Here is a 19686-nt window from a genome sequence, read left to right as displayed (position 1 = left end):
TTTGTTCTGGGTTTCATTCATTTATTGATACTGATTTGTGGTAGTTTTATTCTTGTTAGATTTTTTTATTCTATTTTTGTTCATTTTGGTTTAATGAAGCTCTTTACTTTTTTTTAAAACTTATTTTGTTGAAAAAGTTTTTTTTAATTAATTTCTGTTCGTTTTATATTGACATAGTCTTTTTCAGGGAGAAAGACTGAGCCTCTTCTAAAGTTAGACAACCATCCCTTCCACACAAATATTAAATACCCCCTGAGCATAGCTTACAACCCTTGCTTCTAATCTCTGGGGATTGTTTCAACCCCAAAGGCCTTGTTATATGATATTTAGACATTTTGAATAGAATAGCTATCTCAAAATAGTAGTATGCGCCTTCTGGATTTGCCTAGGCCCCTAGGAATTTCTACGTTATTCTATAGAAGCTCTACACCTTTTCAAAGAGATTCAGAGCTCCCTCACATGGCATATGGAATTCTATGGAAGCTATAGCAAGGACTGGTTTGGTGGGTATAGTCTGGTTTGGTGGATATAGTCTGGTTTAGTTTTTCAAAGAGAGTGAGTATTTAACATTTTTGCAAAAAGGGATTCGCAAATTGGACACTATGAACGATATTAATTAATGTTTTGAATAAAAGGAGTGTAAATGATTCTAATTAGTGATTGGATTGTATGAAGGGGGAGAAAAAAAAGGATTAAACTGATTAGCAGTTAAGGTAACCCCGAAGGAGCTGTTAACTCAGGTAATTTGTTATAAATTTGAAACATCATCAGTCTATGAAAATGGCTAACAACGATAGAATGACATTGTGACTTGACCTAGCTTTACCTTTCCGATGTGGTCTATATAATACACAAGTGATGCTTGATAAGTATTGTCAATTTAAAATAGGATCTAACGTTCCCTTCGTTCCCCCATTTCTGAGGGAAGGGGAGGGGTCAATTATGGAGGGAAAACCAAAAATACTCAGAATCGAAAATAAACGGGATCTGCACCCAGGGCAAGACTCAGAGGCCCTGCGTTCCCCCATTTCTGAGAGCTGGGGAGTTGTTGGGTGATTTAATTTCAGAGGAAAAACCCAAAATACTCAGAATCGAAAATCCAAAGGATGTATCTTATGGGCAAGGCTCAGAAGTCCTTTGTTCTCCCATTTCTGAGGGCAGGTGAGGGAGGGGGTCAATTTTGGAGGGAAAACCAAAAATACTCAGAATCGAAAATAAATGAGATCTGCCTCAAGGGGAAGACTCAGAGGCCCTTCGTTCCCACATTTCTGAGGGCAGGGGAGGGGGGCGGTCAATTTTGGAGGGAAAACCAAAAATACTCAGAATCGAAAATAAACGAGATCTGCATCAAGGGGAAGACTCAGAGGCCCTTCGTTCCCACATTTCTGAGGGCAGGGGAGGGAGAGGGGGAGTCAATTTCAGAGGGAAAACAAAAAAAGCTCAGAATCTAAAATAAGCAGGAACTGTCTCATGGGCAACGCTCAGAGGGCCTTCGTTCTCCCATTTCTGAGGGCAGGGGAGGGGAGAGGTCAATTTTGGAAGGAAAACCAAAAATACTCAGACTCGAAAATAAACGGGATCTGCCTCAAGGAGAAGACTCAGAGGCCCTTCGTTCCCACATTTCTGAGGGCAGGGGAGGGAGAGGGGGAGTCAATTTCAGAGGGAAAACCAAAAATACTCAGAATCGAAAATAAACAGGATCTGTCTCATGGGCAAAGCTCAGAGGTCCTTCGTTCCCCCATTTCTGAGGGCAGGCGAGGGAGGGGGTCAATTTTGGAGGGGAAACCAAAAATACCCAGAATCGAAAATAAATGAGATCTGCCTCAAGGGGAAGACCCAGAGGCCCTTCGTTCCCACAGTTCTGAGGGCAGGGGAGGGGGTGGTCAATTTTGGAGGGAAAACCAAAAATACCCAGAATCGAAAATAAATGAGATCTGCCTCAAGGGAAAGACTCAGAGGCCCTTCGTTCCCACATTTCTGAGGGCAGGGGAGGGGGGAGGTCAATTTTGGAGGGAAAACCAAAAATACTCAGAATAGAAAATAAACGAGATCTGCATCAAGCGGAAGACTCAGAGGCCCTTCGTTCCCACATTTCTGAGGGCAGGGGAGGGAGAGGGGGAGTCAATTTCAGAGGGAAAACCAAAAATACTCAGAATCGAAAATAAACCCGATCTGTCTCATGGGCAAAGCTCAGAGGTCCTTCGTTCCCCCATTTCTGAGGGCAGGGGAGGGGAGGGGTCAATTTTGGAGAAAAAACCAAAAATACTCAGAATCGAAAATAAACGGGATATGCCTCAAGGGGAAGACTCAGAGGCCCTTCGTTCCCACATTTCTGAGGGCAGGGGAGGGAGAGGGGTAGTCAATTTCAGAGGGAAAACAAAAAATACTCAGAATCGAAAATAAACAGGATCTGTCTCATGGGCAAAGCTCAGAGGTCCTTCGTTCCCCCATTTCTGCGGGCAGGAGAGGGAGGGGGTCAATTTTGGAGGGAAAACCAAAAATACACAGAATCGAAAATAAATGAGATCTGCCTCAAGGGGAAGACCCAGAGGCCCTTCGTTCCCACATTTCTGAGGGCAGGGGAGGGGGAGGTCAATTTTGGAGGGAAAACCAAAAATACCCAGAATCGAAAATAAATGAGATCTGCCTCAAGGGAAAGACCCAGAGGCCCTTCGTTCCCACATTTCTGAGGGCAGGGGAGGGGGAGGTCAATTTTGGAGGGAAAACCAAAAATACACAGAATCGAAAATAAACGAGATCTGCATCAAGGGGAAGACTCAGAGGCCCTTCGTTCCCACATTTCTGTGGGCAGGGGAGGGAGAGGGGGAGTCAATTTCAGAGGGAAAACCAAAAATGCTCAGAATCTAAAATAAACAGGATCTGTCTCATGGGAAAAGCTCAGAGATCCTTCGTTCCCCCATTTCTGAGGGCTGGGGAGGGGAGGGGTCAATTTTGGAGGGAAAACCAAAAATACTCAGAATCGAAAATAAACGGGATCTGCCTCAAGGGCAAAGCTCAGAGGTCCTTCGTTCCCCCATTTCTGAGGGCAGGGGAAGGGAGGGGTCAATTTTGGAGGGAAAACCAAAAATACTCAGAATCGAAAATAAACGGGATCTGCCTCAAAGGGAAAGCTCAGAGGCCCTTCGTTCCCACATTTCTGTGGGCAGGGGAGGGGGGAGGTCAATTTTGGAGGGAAAACCAAAAATACTCAGAATCGAAAATAAACAAGATCTACATCAAGGGGAAGACTCAGAGGCCCTTCGTTCCCACATTTCTGAGGGCAGGGGAGGGGGGAGGTCAATTTTGGAGGGAAAACCAAAAATACTCAGAATCGAAAATAAACGCGATCTGCATCACGGGGAAGACTCAGAGGCCCTTCGTTCTCACATTTCTGTGGGCAGGGGAGGAAGAGGAGGAGTCAATTTCAGAGGGAAAACCACAAAACCTCAGAATCGAAAATAAACGGGATCTGTCTCAAGGGCAAAGCTCAGAGGTCCTTCGTTCCCCCATTTCTGAGGGCAGAGGAGGGGAGGGGTCAATTTTGGAGGGAAAACCAAAAATAATCAGAATCTAAAATAAACGTGAATCTGCCTCTTGGGGAAGACTCAGAGGCCCTTCGTTCCCAAATTTCTGAGTGCAGGGGAGGGGGGGGGGGAGTCAATTTCAGAGGGAAAACCAAAAATACTCAGAATCGAAAATAAACAGGATCTGTCTCATGGGCAAAGCTCAGAGGTCCTTCGTTCCCCCATTTCTGAGGGCAGGTGAGGGAGGGGGTCAATTTTGGAGGGAAAACAAAAAATACTCATATTCTAAAAAAAATGATCCAGAACTCAAGAGGACGGTACCGTGGCCCTTCGGTTTCAATTTTCGGAGGGTAGGTGAGGGGGGAGGTCACCAAAGGAGGGAAAACCAAAAATACTAAGAATAGAAAATAAACGAGATCTCACTCCCGCTGACGTCTCAAAACAACTTTGTTCCACCCGGTCTGAGGGCCGGGGGGGGGGAGGGGGAGTCAATTTCAGAGGGAAAACCAAAAATACTCAGAATTGAAAATAAAAAGGATCTGTCTCATGGGCAAAGCTCAGAGGTCCTTCGTCCTCCCATTTCTGCGGGCTGAGGAGGGACGGGGTTAATTATGGAGGAAAAACCAAAATTACTCATAATCTAAAATAAACGGTATCAGCCACAAGGGCATGGCTCAGAGGACCTTCGTTCCCACATTTCTGTGTGCAGGGGAGGGGGGAGGTCAATTTTGGAGGGAAAACAAAAAATACTCAGAATCGAAAATAAACGAGATCTGCATCAAGGGGACGGCTCAGAGGCCCTTCGTTCCCACATTTCTGAGGGCTGGGGAGTGAGAGGGGGAGTCAATTTCAGAGGGAAAACCAAAAATACTCAGAATCGAAAATAAACAGGATCTGTCTCATGGGCAAAGCTCAGAGGTCCATCGTGCCCCCATTTATGAGGTCAGAGGAAGGGAGGAGTCAATTTTGGAGGGAAAACCAAAAATACTCCGACTGGAGAATAAAGGGGATCGTCCTCAAGGGGAAGACTCCGAGAACCGTCCGGCCCCACTTTCTGAGTTCCGGGGAGGGGGGTTAATTTTGGAACGAAAACCAAAAATACTCAGAATCGAAAATAAACGGGATCTACCTCAAGGAGAAGGCCTGGGCTGATGTTTGTAAGTCGAAGAATTTGTCTTTGTTGGTTTGAATGTCTAAAGTGCCTGTCTTTCTCTGTTTACATGTCTGATTCTTTTTGTTTGCATGTCCGGGATGGTGTTTGCAATTCCAAGTTGGGTTTTCAGACCTACGTTTTTTAGATTTTCGTGGGTGTTTGGTTCCCGGGGTTTATTATTTGAGAAGTTAACTTTAGTATTTCGTGATTTGACGTGTCTGAAATCATGAATTAGAATATTTAATTGGCTCTTTGGGGATTTTCAGACCTAGGTTTTTTAGATTTTAGTTTGTTTGACTCCTGGGGTTTATTATTTGAGAAGTTAACTTTAGTATTTTGTGGTTTTACGTGCCTGAAATCATGAATTATAATAGTTAATTAGCTGTTTTGGTTTTAAGAAATAGTTTTTTAGATTTTAGTGGGCGTTAGGTTCCTGGGATTTATTATTTGAGAAGTTAACTTTAGTATTTCGTAATTGACGTGCCTGAAATCATGAATTAGAATATTTAATTGGCTGTTTGGGGATTTTCAGACCTAGGTTTTTTAGGTTTTCGTGTGTGTTTGACTCCAGGGGTTTATTATTTGAGAAGTTAACTTTAGTATTTTGTGGTTTTACGTGCCTGAAATCATGAATTAGAATATTTAATTAGCTGTTGAGGGTTTTCAGACCTAGGTTTTTTAGATTCTCGTGGATGTTTGACTCCTGGGGTTTATTATTTGAGAAGTTAACTTTAGTATTTTATGGTTTTACGTGCCTGAAATCATGAATTAGAATAGTTAATTACCTGTTTAGGGTTTTTAGACCTAGGTTTTTTAGATTTTCGTTGGTGTTTGTTTCCTGGAATTTATTATTTGAGAAGTTAACTTTAGTATTTCATGGTTTGACATGCCTGAAATCATGAAATAGAATAGTTAATTAGCTGTTTGGGTTTTCAGACCTAGTTTTTTAGATTTTCGTGGGTGTTAGGTTCCTGGGGTTTATTATTTGAGAAGTTAACTTTAGTATTTCTTGATTTCACGTGCCTGAAATCATGAATTAGAATAGTTAATTAGCTGTTTGGGTTTTCAGACATAGTTTTTTAGATTTTCATGGATGTTAGGTTCCTGGGATTTATTATTTGAGAAGTTAACTTTAGTATTTCATGGTTTGACTTGTCTGAAATCATGAATTAGAATATTTAATTGGCTGTTTGGAGATTTTCAGACCTAGGTTTTTTAGGTTTTCGTGACTGTTTGTTTCCTGGAGTTTATTATTTGAGAAGTTAACTTAAGTATTTTGTGGTTTTACGTGCCTGAAAACATGAATTAGAATAGTTAATTAGCTGTTTGGGCTTTCAGACCTAGTTTTTTAGATTTCCGTGTGTGTTAGGTTCCTGGGATTTATTATTTGAGAAGTTAACTTTAGTATTTCATGGTTTGACTTGCCTGAAATCATGAATTAGAATATTTAATTGGCTGTTTGGGGATTTTCCGACCTGGGTTTTTTAGGATTTCGTGTGTGTTTGACTCCTGGAGTTTATTGTTTGACAAGTTAACTTTAGTATTTTGTGGTTTTACGTGCCTGAAATCATGAATTAGAATAGTTAATTAGCTGTTTAGGGTTTTCAGACCTAGGTTTTCTAGATTTTCGTGTGTGTTTGACTCCTGGAGTTTATTATTATTTGAGAAGTCAACTTTAGTATTCTGTGGTTTTACGTGCCTGAAATCATGAATTAGAATAGTTAATTAGCAGTTTAGGGTTTTCAGACCTAGGTTTTTTAGATTTTCGTGGGTGTTTAAGAAACTATGAAAAAAAATTGTAAGTAAGTAAGTAACAAATTCCTTTTTGAAGTCACTTCTTGGATACACAATATAGAAATTTCATTAAAGAAACTATGAAAAATTGTAAGTACGTAGAAAATCCTTTCTTGAGTTCACCTGCTAGATAAACAAAAAGACATTTCGTTCAAGAAGTTATAAAAAAATTCTAAGTAAGTAACAAACTCTTTATTGTTTTCACGACTTAGATATACGATGTAAAAATTTAATTCAAGAAATTATGAAAAAATTCTCAGTAAGTAACAATTTCTTTCTTGAAGTCAACTCTTGGATACACAATACGGAAATTTCATTCAAGAAATTATGAAAATATTTGTGAGTAAGTAAAAAGTTCATTATAGGTTTTACCTCTTGAATATACAATACGGATACTTAATTCAATAAATTATGAAAAAATAACAATTACTTGAAAAACTCTTTATTGTTTTCATCTCTTGGATTTACGTTACTGAAATTTCATTCGATAAATTATTACAATTTTTAAGCAAGTAACAAACTCCTTGAAGTCACCTCTTGGATAAAAATCACAGAAATTTTATAAAATAAATTATTAAAAAGTTCTAAGCACGTAGCAATTTTTTTCTTTAGCTCGTTTGATGTATGAACAAAAAGACATTTCGTTCCAGAAATTATGAAACAATTCTAAGTAAGTAACACACTCTTTATTTTTTTCAAGACTTAGCTACATGATGTTGAAATTTAATTCAAGAAATTATGAACAAATTCTCAGTAAGTAACAATTTATTTCTTGAAGTCAACTCTTGGATACACTATACGGAAATTTCATTCAAGAAATTATGAAAATATTTGTAAGTAAGTAACAAACTCTTTATTGATTTCACCTCTTGGATATACAGTACAGATACTTCATTCAATAAATTATGGAAAAATCGCCAGTAAGTAACAAACTCTTTATTGCTTTCACCTCTTGGATATGCAATACGGAAATTTCATTCAATAAATTATAAAAATTTGTAAGCAAGTAACAAACTCTTTCCTGAAGTCACCTCTTGGATAAACAATGCAGAACCTTCATTTAAGAAAGTATGAAAAAATTGTAAGTAAATAAGTAAGTAACAAATTCTTTCTTGAATTTGCCTCTTGAATAAACAAAAAAGTCATTTCATTCAAGAAATTATGACAAAATTCTAAATAAGTAACAAACCCTTTCTTGTATTCGTCATTGGATTGCACAATACATAAATTTATTTCATGAAACTATTAAAAACACTTCGAACACACACGTTCTCAAAATTGCATCCTGAACAAACAGTTGCTCGCTTTAGTTCGAGAAATTTTGAAAAAATTGAAAGAAATTAGCAAACTCTTTCGTGATCTCTCCTCTTGAATGAAAAAAACATATATTCTATTGAATAAATTCTAAAAAAAAATTGTAAGTAAGTAACAAACTCTTTCTTTAATACACCTCTTGGATACACAATGCGGAAATCTCATTCAAGAAATTACGAGAAAATTCTAAGTAAGTAACAATCTCTTTCTCGAAGTCCCGTCTTGGATACGCAATACGATACGGAAATTTCATTCAAGAAATTATGAGAAAATTTCAGGTAAGTAACAATCTCTTTTTTGAAGTCCCCTCTTGGATACACAATACGGATATTTTATTCAAGAAATTATAAAAAAAGGAAAGTAAGTAACAAACTCTTTATTGATTTCACCTCTTGGATACAAAAAGACATTTCATTCAAGAAATTGTGACAAAATTCTAAGTAAGTAAAAAACTCATTCTTAAATTCGCCGTTTGCATGCACAATACAGAAATTTCATTCTATGGGACCTCTACACGTGATTAAACACGTTTTGAAACTACATGCTATTTGCTTGCCTTTCCTTGGTACCTTTCCAAACGAGCGGGGATTCCCCACTGGTTCCTATACATTGCAAAAAGTGAGCAGTACGAAAACTCCACGTTTTCAACCAGACTGGTTTTTTAGACAACACCCATTTTTTTTAGGGGTCAATCAGAGACAGCGGCGATTGCTCAATATACGATAACTTGATTGGTAATTATTACACACGTAACGGCGCATACATAATGAGAGACATGCAAAGTCGACATAGCTTTATTTCATTTTTATGGTTAATTTAGACGAGGTTACGTGCGCGCACGTAACCTCGTCTAAATTAACCTTAAAAAATAAAATAAAGCTATGTCGACTTTGCATGTCTCTCTCAGTATGCGCCGTTGCGGTGTGTAACCAATCACCAATCAAGTTATCGTATATTGAGCAATCTCCGCTGTCTCTGATTGACCCCTAAAAAAATGGGTGTTGTCTAAAGAACCAGTCTGGTTGAAAACGTGGAGTTTTCGTACTGCTCACTTTTTACAATGTGTAGGAGCCAGTGGGAAATCCCCGCTCGTTTGGAAAGGTTTCCAAGGAAAGGCAAGCAAATAGCATGTAGTTTCAAAACGTGTTTAATCACGTGTAGAGGTCCCATAGAATGAAATTTCTGTATTGTGCATGCAAACGGCGAATTCAAGAATGAGTTTTTTTACTTACTTAGAATTTTGTCATAATTTCTTGAATGAAATGTCTTTTTTGTATCCAAAAGATGAAATTAGTAGAGTTTGTTACCTACTTTTCTTTTTTTTATAATTTCTTGAATAAAATATAAGTATTGTGTATCCAAGAGGGGAATTCAAGAAAGAGATTGTTACTTAACTGGAATTTTCTCATAGTTTCTTGAATGAAATTTCCATATCGTATTGCGTATCGAAGAGGGGACTTCAAGAAAGAGATTGTTACTTACGTAGAATTTTCTCGTAATTTCTTGAATAAAATTTCTGTATTGGGAATCCAAGAGGTGTATTCAAGAAAGAGTTTGTTACTTACTTACAATTTTTTTATAATCTCTTGAATGAAATATCTGTATTGTGCATTCAGGAGGAGAATTCAAGAAACAGTTTGCTACTTTTTTACAATTTTTTCATAATTTCTTGAGTGAAATTGCTGTATTGTCTGTCCAGGAAGTGAGTTCGAGAAAGAGTTTGTTTGCAATGTTTTTCATAGTTTCCTGAATTAAATTTCTGTATTGTGCAACCCAATGGCGAATTCAAGAAAGGGCTTGTTACTTATTTAGAATTTTGTCATAATTTCTTGAATGAAATTACTTTTTTTTGTTTATCCAAGAGGCGAATTCAAGAAAGAATTTGTTACTTACTTACTTACTTACAATTTTTTCATACTTTCTTAAATGAAGTTTCTGCATTGTGTATCCAAGAGGTGACTTCAGGAAAGAGTTTGTCACATGCTTACAAATTTTCATAATTTATTGAATGAAATTTCCGTACCGTATATCCAAGAGGTGAAAACAATAAAGAGTTTGTTACTTACTGGCGATTTTTTCATAATTTATTGAATGAAGTATCTGTACTGTATATCCAAGAGGTGAAATCAATAAAGAGTTTGTTACTTACTTACAAATATTTTCATAATTTTTTGAGCGAAATTTCCGTATTGAGTATCCAAGAGTTGAATTCAAGAAAGAAATTGTTTCTTACTGAGATTTTTTTCATAATTTCTTGAATTAAATTTCTACATCGTGTATCTAAGTCGTGAAAACAATAAAAAGTTTGTTACTTACTTAGAATTTTGTCATAATTTCTTGAACAAAATGTCTTTTTGTTTATCCAGCAGGCGGATTCAAGATAGAATTTGCTACTTACTTACAATTTTTTCATAATTTCTTTTATGAAATTTCTATATTGTGTATCCAAGAGGTGACTTCAAAGAGTTTGTTACTTGCTTACAAATTTTCATAATTTATTGAATGAAATTTCCGTATTGTATATCCAAGAGGTGAAAACAATAAAGAGTTTGTTACTTACTTTAGATTTTTTCATAATTTATTGAATGAAGTATCTGTACTGTATATCCAAGAGGTGAAATCAATAAAGAGTTTGTTACTTTCTTACAAATATTTTCACAATTTCTTGAATGAAATTTCCGTATTGTGTATCCAAGAGTTGACTTCAAGAAAGAAATTGTTACTTATTGAGAATTTTTTCATAATTTCTTGAATTAAATTTCTACATCGTATATCTAAGTCGTGAAAACAATAAAGAGTTTGTTACTTACATAGAATTTTTACATAATTTCTTGAACAAAATGACTTTTTGTTTATCCAGCAGGTTAATTCAAGAAAGAATTTGATACTTACTTACAATTTTTTCATAGTTTCTTTAATGAAATTTCTGTATTGTGTATCCAAGAAGTGACTTCAAGAAAGAATTTGTTACTTACTTACTTACAATTTTTTTTTCATAGTTTCTTAAAAACCCACGAAAATCTAAAAAACCTAGGTCTGAAAACCCTAAACTGCTAATTAACTATTCTAATTCATGATTTCAGGCACGTAAAACCACAGAATACTAAAGTTGACTTCTCAAATAATAATAAACCCCAGGAGTCAAACATACACGAAAATCTAAAAAAACCTAGGTCTGAAAACCCTAAATAGCTAATTAACTATTCTAATTCATGATTTCAGGCACGTAAAACCACAAAATACTAAAGTCAACTTCTCAAATAATAAACCCAAGGAGACAAACACCCACGAAAACCTATAAAACTTAGGTCTGAAAATCCCCAAACAGCCAATTAAATATTCTAATTCATGATTTCAGGCATGTCAAACTATGAAATACTAAATTTGACTTCTCAAATAATAAATCCCAGGAACCTAACAACCACGAAAATCTAAAAAATTAGGTCTGAAAACCCAAACAGCTAATTAACTATTCTAATTCATGATTTCAGGCACGTAAAACCACAAAATACTAAAGTTAACTTCTCAAATAAAAAACTCTAGGAAACAAACAGTCACGAAAACCTAAAAAACCTAGGTCTGAAAATCCCCAAACAGCCAATTAAATATTCTAATTCATGATTTCAGACAAGTCAAACCATGAAATACTAAAGTTAACTTCTCAAATAATAAATCCCAGGAATCTAATACCCAGGAAAATCTAAAAAACTAAGTCTGAAAACCCAAACAGCTAATTAACTATTCTAATTCATGATTTCAGGCACGTAAAACCACAAAATACTAAAGTTAACTTCTCAAATAATAAACTCAAGGAAACAAACACCCACGAAAACCTAAAAAACCTAGGTCTGAAAATCCCCACACAGCCAATTAAATATTCTAATTCATGATTTCAGGCAAGTCAAACCATGAAATACTAAAGTTAACTTCTCAAATAATAAATCCCAGGAACCTAATATCCATGAAAATCTAAAAAACTATGTCTGAAAACCCAAACAGCTAATTAACTATTCTAATTCATAATTTCAGGCACGTTAAATCACTAAATACTAAAGTTAATTTCTCAAATAATAAACCCCAGGAACCTAACACCCACTAAAATCTAAAAAACTAGGTCTGAAAACCCAAACAGTTAATTAACTAATCTATTTCATGATTTTAGGCAAGTCGAACCAGGAAATACTACAGTTAACTTCTCAAATAATAAACTCCAGGAAACAAATACCAACGAAAATCTAAAAAACCTAGGTCTGAAAACCCTAAACAGGTAATTAACTATTCTAATTCATGATTTCAGGCACGTAAAACCATAAAATATTAAAGTTAACTTCTCAAATAATAAAACCCAGGAGTCAAACATCCACGAAAATCTAAAAAACCTAGGTCTGAAAACGCTAAACAGCTAATTAAATATTCTAATTCATGATTTCAGGCACGTAAAACCACAAAATACTAAAGTTAACTTCTCAAATAATAAGCCCCAGGAGTCAAACACACACGAAAACCTAAAAAACCTAGGTCTGAAAATCCCCAAACAGCCAATTAAATATTCTAATTCATGATTTCAGGCACGTCAAATACTAAAAACTAAAGTTAACTTCTCAAATAATAAATCCCAGGAACATAAATCCCACGAAAATCAAAAAAAAACTAGGTCTGAAAACCCAAACATCAAATTAAATATTATAATTTATTATTTCATGCAATTATAAAATATAAATAATAAAGTTATCTTCTCAAATAATAAACCCCAGGTGACAAACACACACGAAAATATAAAAAACCTATGTCTGAAAATCCCAAAATAGCCAATTAAATATTCTAACTCATGATTTCAGGCAATTCAAACTATGAAATATTAAAGTTACCTTCTCAAATAATAAATCCCAGGAGCCTAACACCCACGAAAATCTAAGAAACTAGGTCTGAAAACCCAAACAGCTAATTAGCTATTCTAATTCATGATTTCAGACACGTCAAATCACGAAATACTAAAGTTAACTTCTCAAATAATAAACCCCGGGAACCAAACACCCACGAAAATCCAAAAAAAGTAGGTCTGAAAACCCAACTTGGACTTGCAAACACCAACCCGGACATGCAAACAAAAAGAATCAGACATGTAAACAGAGAAAGACAGGCACTTTAGACATTCAAACCAACGAAGACAAATGGTAAAATTCTATTTTAGCTACTTATGGCTATCTTTGAAAGGGGTTAGGTTAGGAAAATGAAACTTTCAGGGATAGGTCTACAGGCTTAAGTATGTCCTGGGAAGGTATTTTGAAGTATCTACCTCCACTCCTTCTCCCTGTAGAGGGTCCTGGTCTTTGATAAACCTTAAAAATATGTATTTTATAAAAGTGAAACCTTGCAAAATACATCTTCTGCTTAAATAAAGTACAACAAAATTGTTTTTAACTTCACAATGTTGGTCAATATCAATTTATAAGGTTTTAAGGATATGCAAATACATTTCCTAAATTTTGAAAAAAAAACTTTGATATGGCTTAAAATTCTGCTCACTGAAATTGCATTTTCAGAGCTAAAGCCAGAGAAAAAGAAAGTGATAACTGAAAATTATGGTAAAATGTTGTTTTGTCAAAAATTCAATAGGTCATGTAGCTGTCACGGCTATGTGACCTGTAATGTAGGTACATCTCAGGACCCTCTAGAGGGAGAAGGAGTGGAGGTAAGTACTTCAAAATACCTTCTCGGGACATACTTTAGCCTATAGACCCATCCCTGAAAGCTTCATTTCCCTAAGCTAATCCCTTTCCAAGACAGCCAAAAGTAGCTAAAGTAGAATTTTACCCACCAAACACACAAAAAATACAAAAATGAATAAATTGCCATTGTTTCGATAAAACATTATTCTTTTCTAGTAGTATTTTACTTAATTCCCCCTCCCCACCCAGGAGGTTACTATATATTGGCCCATTGGGAAGTTTTTTGAGCACCCACACCGTAAGCCCCCCGTATAAACTGCGATATACTCTGAGCAGCAATTCCCAAGAGCAATAGAATTTACGTACTAACTTACCTCCCATAGAAAAAGTCATAATAAAACTCTTCATCTGTCATATTGGCTACTTTACTTTCGCAAAAGTCCTTCCAATCTGAGTTTCTTCCTTTTAAACGATCCAAAATTTTCAACATTTCCTTTGCAACATTCACCTCACATGAATCTGACACCAAATTCAAAACAAAGAAACAAACAATCAAGCCTACGTCTCTCAATTTCATGTTTCTTGTACGACAACCATAATTTTAATAGCAGGATAATAGTTTTCCCACTGTAGCCACTACTTTCCCTTTCTTGAAACTGAAAGGGTTTGATTTTTTTTTTTTTTTTTTGGCAGAGAGTGCCTTTTTAGATTTAAGAACTTGATTGACCAAACAAAGAATTCGTACATTTTGTTTAGAACTTGGTCGACCTTAACAAGAAAAATGTTCGATTTGTTCTGCTGAAACTTTCAACGAGTTTTCTCCGTTATCTTCTCAGTCAAACCTATAATAGGCAGCGCAATCGCGCTGCCTAAGTAAAGAACGATGTTGGCACAATGTATTATTTATTTTTTTGTTTTCCATACCAGGGCACTTCGTATTGAAGAAGTTGTCGTAAAAACTTCGAAAAGGGCTGATTCGATTGGAAATTGAAGTGGCTAGTGCTCTTTTTATTAGTCGAAAATGATTGGAGGGCAACTAGACCCCCCCCCACGCCCATAATTTTCCCATACACATCCAATCAAAATTTTTACATAGCAATTTTGTTCAGCGTAGTTGATTTCCAGGTAGAAAATACATTTTTGAGGAGGACACTGCCCCACAAACCTCAGGGTAAGGGTTTTAAGTTATGCCCTGGGGGGATATAAGAACGATGTTGGCACAATGTGTTACTTTTTTTCCCTTTAGACCAATGCACTTCGTATCGAAGAAGTTGTTGTAGAAACTTCGAAAAGGGCATTCACTGGGAAATTGGAGTGACTTATGTTCTTTTTAATAGTCAAAAGTGATTGGAAGATGACTAAAACCCCTTCCACACACACCATTTCCCGAAAGGCAAATCCTAACCAAATTTTGAGTTAGCCGTTTTGTTCAGCGTAGTTGATTTTCAGATAGAAATTATGTTTTTGAGGAGGACATTCCTCCACAGCCCTCAGGGCAAGTGTTGTAAGTTATGCCCTGGGGGCATATAAGGTTTTTATAGAAAGTGTTGTCGTAGAAACTTCAAAAAAGGCTCGGAAATTCAGAAACTTCGGACATTCAAAGGGCTAGTGCCCTGTTTAATAGTCGAAAGTGATTGGAGCGCAACTAACCCCATCTCACGCCCACCTTTTCCCCAAACACATCCAATCAAAATTTTGAGATAGCTATTTTATTCAACGCAGTTTTAAGTTCTGGAAACTAGGTTTTTGAGGATGACCCCCCCCCCACAGCCCTCAGGCCAAGAGTTATAAGTTATGTCCTGGGGGCATATAAGGATGTTATAGAACGCATTGTCGTCAAAACTTGAAAAAGGGCCCATTCGATTGGAAATTGAACTGGCTAGTTCCATTTTTAATAGTCGAAAGTGATTGAAGGTAAGTAACACCCCTTCCACGCCCACCATTTTCCCAAACACATCCAATGAAAATTTTGAGATAGCAATTTTGTTCCATGCAATTTAAAGTTCAGGAAAGTATACATTTGAGCAGGACACTCCCCCCACAGTCTTCAGGGCAAAGGTTATAAGTTATGCCCTGGGGGCATATAAGGTTTTTATTGACATCTTTGTCGTAGAAACTTGAAAAAGCGTTAAATCGATTGGAAATTCAAAGGTCTAGTGCCGTTTTTAATAGTCGAAAGTGATATGAGGGCAACTAACCCCCCTCTCAAGCCTACCTTTTCCCCAAAGAAATCCAATCAAAATTTGTATATAGTCCTTTTGTTCAATGTAGTTAATTTCCAGATAGAAATTATGTTTTTGAGGAGTACACTCACCCACAGCCCTTAGGGCAAGTGCCCTAGTGCCCTTTTTAATAGTCGAAAGTGATTGGAAGGCAACTAATACCCCCTTCCGTGCCCACCATTTCCACAAACACATACAATCAAAATTTTTAGAGAGCCATTTTATTCCACGCAGTTTAAAGTTCAGGAAATTATACTTTTGAGCAGGACACTCCCACCACAGTCTTCAGGGCAAGGGTTATAAGTTATGCCCTAGTGGCTTATAAGGTTTTTATTAAAATCTGTGTCGTGAAAACTTGAAAAAGGGCTCATTCAATTGAAAATTCAAAGGGCTAGTGCCTTTTTTAATAGTCGAAGTGATTTGAGAGCAACTAACCCCCCTCTCACGCCCACCTTTTTCCCTAACACATCAGATCAAAATTTTAAGATAGTCATTTTATTTCACGCAGTTTAAAGTTCAGGAAATTATACCTTTGAGCAGAACATTCCCCCAACATTCTTCAGGGTAAGGGTAATAAGTTATGCCCTGGGGGCAAATATCATAGGCCACGCAATAGCTCTGCCTAAGTAAAGACCGATATTGGCACAATATATTTTTTTTTTCTTGGTCTTAGACCACGGCACTTCGTATTAAAGGAGTTGTCGTAGAAACTTCGAAAAGGACTCATTCGATTGGAAATTGCAGTGGCTAGTGCCTTTTTTAATAGTCGAAAGTGATTGAAGGGCAACTGGCCCCCCCCCCACGCCCATCGTTCCGCCAAACACATCCAACCAAAATTTTGAGATAGCCATTTTGTTCAGCGTAGTTGATTTTCCGATAGAAAATATGTTTTTGAGGAGATCACTCCCCCACAACCCTCAGGTCAAGGGTATTAAGTTATGCCCTGGGGCATATAAGAACGATGTTGGCATAATGTCTCATTATTTTTTTTTTCCTTTAGACCAGGGCACTTAGTATCGAAGAAATTGTCGTAGAAACTTCGAAAAGGGCTCATTCAATTAGAAATCGGAGGGGCTTGTGCCCTTTTTAATAGTCGAAAGTGAATGGAAGTCAACTAACACCCCTTCCACGCCCACCATTTCCCGAAACACATCCAATCAAAATTTTGAGATAGGCATTTTATTCAGCGTAGTTGATTTCCAAATAGAAAATATGTTTTTGAGGAGGTCACTTCCCCAGAACCCTCAGGGCAAGGGTTTTAAGTTAGGCCCTGGGGGCATATAAGGTTGTTATAGAACGCGTTGTTGTAAAAACTTGAAAAAGGGCTCATTCGATTGGAAATCGAAATGGCTAGTACCCTTGTTAATAGTCGAAAGTGATTAGAAGGTAACTAACACCCCTTCCACACCCACTATTTCCCCAAACACATCCACTCAAAATGTTGAGATAGCCATTTTGGTTCACGCAGTATGTAGTTCAGGAAAGTATAACTTTGAGCAGGTCACTCCCCCCCCCTACGGTCGTCAGGGCAAGGGTTATAAGTTATGCCCTGGGGGCATATAAGGTTCTTATTGAAATCTTTGTTGTAGGAACTTATAAGGTCTAGTGCCCTATTTAAAATTCAAAAGTGATTTGAGGGCAACTAACCCCCCTCTTACGCCCACCTTTTCCCCAAACACATACAATCAAAATTTTTAGATAGCAATTTTGTTCAGCGTAGTTAATTTCCAGATAGAAATTATGTTGTTAGGGAAGACACTCCCTCACAGCCCTCAGGGCAAGGGTTGTAAGTTATGCTCTGGGGGCATATAAGGTTTTTATAGAACGCGTTGTCGTAGAAACTTCAAAAAGGGCTCATTCGATCGGAAATCGAAATGGCTAGTGCCCTTTTTAATAGTCGAAAGTGATTGGAACTAACACCCCTTCCACGCCCGCCATTTCCCCAAACACTTATAATCAAAATTTTTAGATAGCCGTTTTGTTCCACGCAGTTTAAAGTTCTGGAAATTATACATTTGAGCATGACACTCCCACCACAGTCTTCAGGGCCAGGGTTATAGGTTATGCCCTGGGGGCGTATAAGGTTTTTATTGAAATCTTTGCTGTGAAAACTTGAAAAAGGGTTCATTCGATTGAAAATTCAAAGATCTAGTGCCCTTTTTAATAGTCAAAAGTGATTTGAGGGCAACTAACCCCCCTATCATGCCCATTTTTCCCCAAACACATCAAATCAAAATTTTAAGATAGCCATTTTGTTTCACGCAGTTTAAAGTTCAGGAAATTATACGTTTGAGCAGAACATTCCCCATACATTCTTCAGGGCAAGGGTTATAAGTTATGCCCTGGGAGCAAATATCATAGGCAGCGCAATGGCGCTGCCTAAGTAAAGAACGATGTTGGCACAATGTATTATTTTTTTTTATCGGTCTTAGACCAGGGCACTTCGTATCAAAGGAGTTGTCGTAGATACTTCGAAAAGGGCTCATTCGATTTGAAATTGGAGTGGCTAGTACCCTTTTTAATTTTCGAAAGTGATTGGAGGGCAACTAGCCTCCCCATCCCACGCCCATCCATCCCCCAAACACATTCAATCCAAATTTTGAGATAGCCATTTTGTTCAGCGTAGTTCATTTTTAGATAGAAAATATATTTTTGAGGAGGTCACTCACCAACAACCCTCAGGGCAAGGATTTTAAGTTATGCCCTGGGCATATAAGAGCGATGTTAGCACAATGTATTATTTTTTTTCCTTTAGACCAGGGCACTTCGTATCGAAGAAGTTGTCGTAGAAACTGCGAAAAGGGCTTATTCAATTGGAAACCGGAGTGGCTTGTGCCCTTTTTAATAGTCTAAAGTGAAGTGAGAGGCAACTAACACCCCTTCCACGCCCACCATTTCTCGAAACACATCCAATGAAAATTTTGAGACAGCCATTTTGTTCAGCGTAGTTGATTTCTAGATAGAAATAATATTTTTGAGGAGGACATTCCCCCACAGCCCTCAGGGTAAGGGTTGTAAATTATGCCCTGGGGGCATATAAGGTTTTTTTAAAGAAAGCGTTATCGTAGAAACTTAAAAAAATGCTTATTCGATTGGAAATTCAAAGGGCTAGTGCCCTTTTTAATAGTCAAAAGTTATAGAAGGGCAACTAACCCCCCTATTACGCCCACCTTTTCCCCAAACAAATCCAATCAAAATTTTAAGATAGCCATTTTGTTCAACGTATTTGAAAGTTCTGGAAATTAGGTATTTTGGGATGGAAACCCTCCAACAGCCTTCAGGGCAAGGGTTGTAAGTTATGCCCTGGGGGCATATAAGGTTTTATAGAACACGTTGTCATTATAACTTCAAAAAGGGCTCATTCGATTGGAAATTGACATAGCTAGTGCCCTTTTTAATAGTCGAAAGTGATTGGAAAGCAACTAACACCCCTTCCATGCCCATAATTTCCCCAAACTCATCCAATCAAAATTTTGAGATATCCTTTTATTTTGCGCAGTTTGAAGTTCAGGAAATTATACCTTTGAGCAGGGCACTCCCCCCAAAGTCTTCAGGGCAATGGTTATAAATTATGCCCTGGGGGCATATAAGTTTTTATTGAAATCTTTATCATAGAAACTTGAAACAGGGCTGATTCGATTGGAAATTCAAAGGTGTAGTGCCCTTTTTGATAGTCGAAAGTGATCTGAGGGCAACTACCCCCCCCTCTCAGGTCCACCTTTTTCCCAAACACATCCAATCAAAATTTTTAGATAGCAATTTTGTTCAGAGTAGTTGATTTCCAGATATAAATTATGTTTTTGAGGAGAACATTCCCCCACAGCCCTCAGGGCAAGGATTGTAAGTTATGCCCTGGGGGCATGTAAGATTTTTTTTTTACAGAAAACGTTGTCGTAGAAACTTCAAAAAAGGTTCATTCGATTGGGAATTCAAAGGGCTAGTGCCATTTTTAATAGTCGAAAGTTATTGGAAGGCAACTAACACCCCTTCCACGCCCACCATTTCCCCGA

At 37.2% G+C, this 19686-nt stretch overlaps 1 protein-coding gene across 1 annotated transcript in view; it reads right to left on the bottom strand.

Annotated features, from left to right (window-relative positions):
- LOC148949000 (uncharacterized) overlaps positions 1 to 14031 on the bottom strand; it is a 42996-nt gene extending 28965 nt beyond the window's left edge. The window contains exon 1 of the mRNA XM_089094170.1: positions 13829 to 14031. Coding sequence (XP_088950296.1) covers positions 13829 to 14031 — 203 coding nt within the window. The remainder of the gene's footprint in view (positions 1 to 13828) is intronic.
- Between the last annotated feature and the right edge of the window lie 5655 nt (positions 14032 to 19686).

Source organism: Artemia sp. Qi Xiang Cuo, chromosome 9, assembly GCF_049724085.1.
Source record: "Artemia sp. Qi Xiang Cuo chromosome 9, ASM4972408v1, whole genome shotgun sequence".
NCBI classification, from domain to species: domain Eukaryota; kingdom Metazoa; phylum Arthropoda; class Branchiopoda; order Anostraca; family Artemiidae; genus Artemia; species Artemia sp. Qi Xiang Cuo.
The sequence above is the reverse complement of the archived record's forward strand: the minus strand, read 5'-3'. Positions and strand labels throughout refer to the sequence as shown.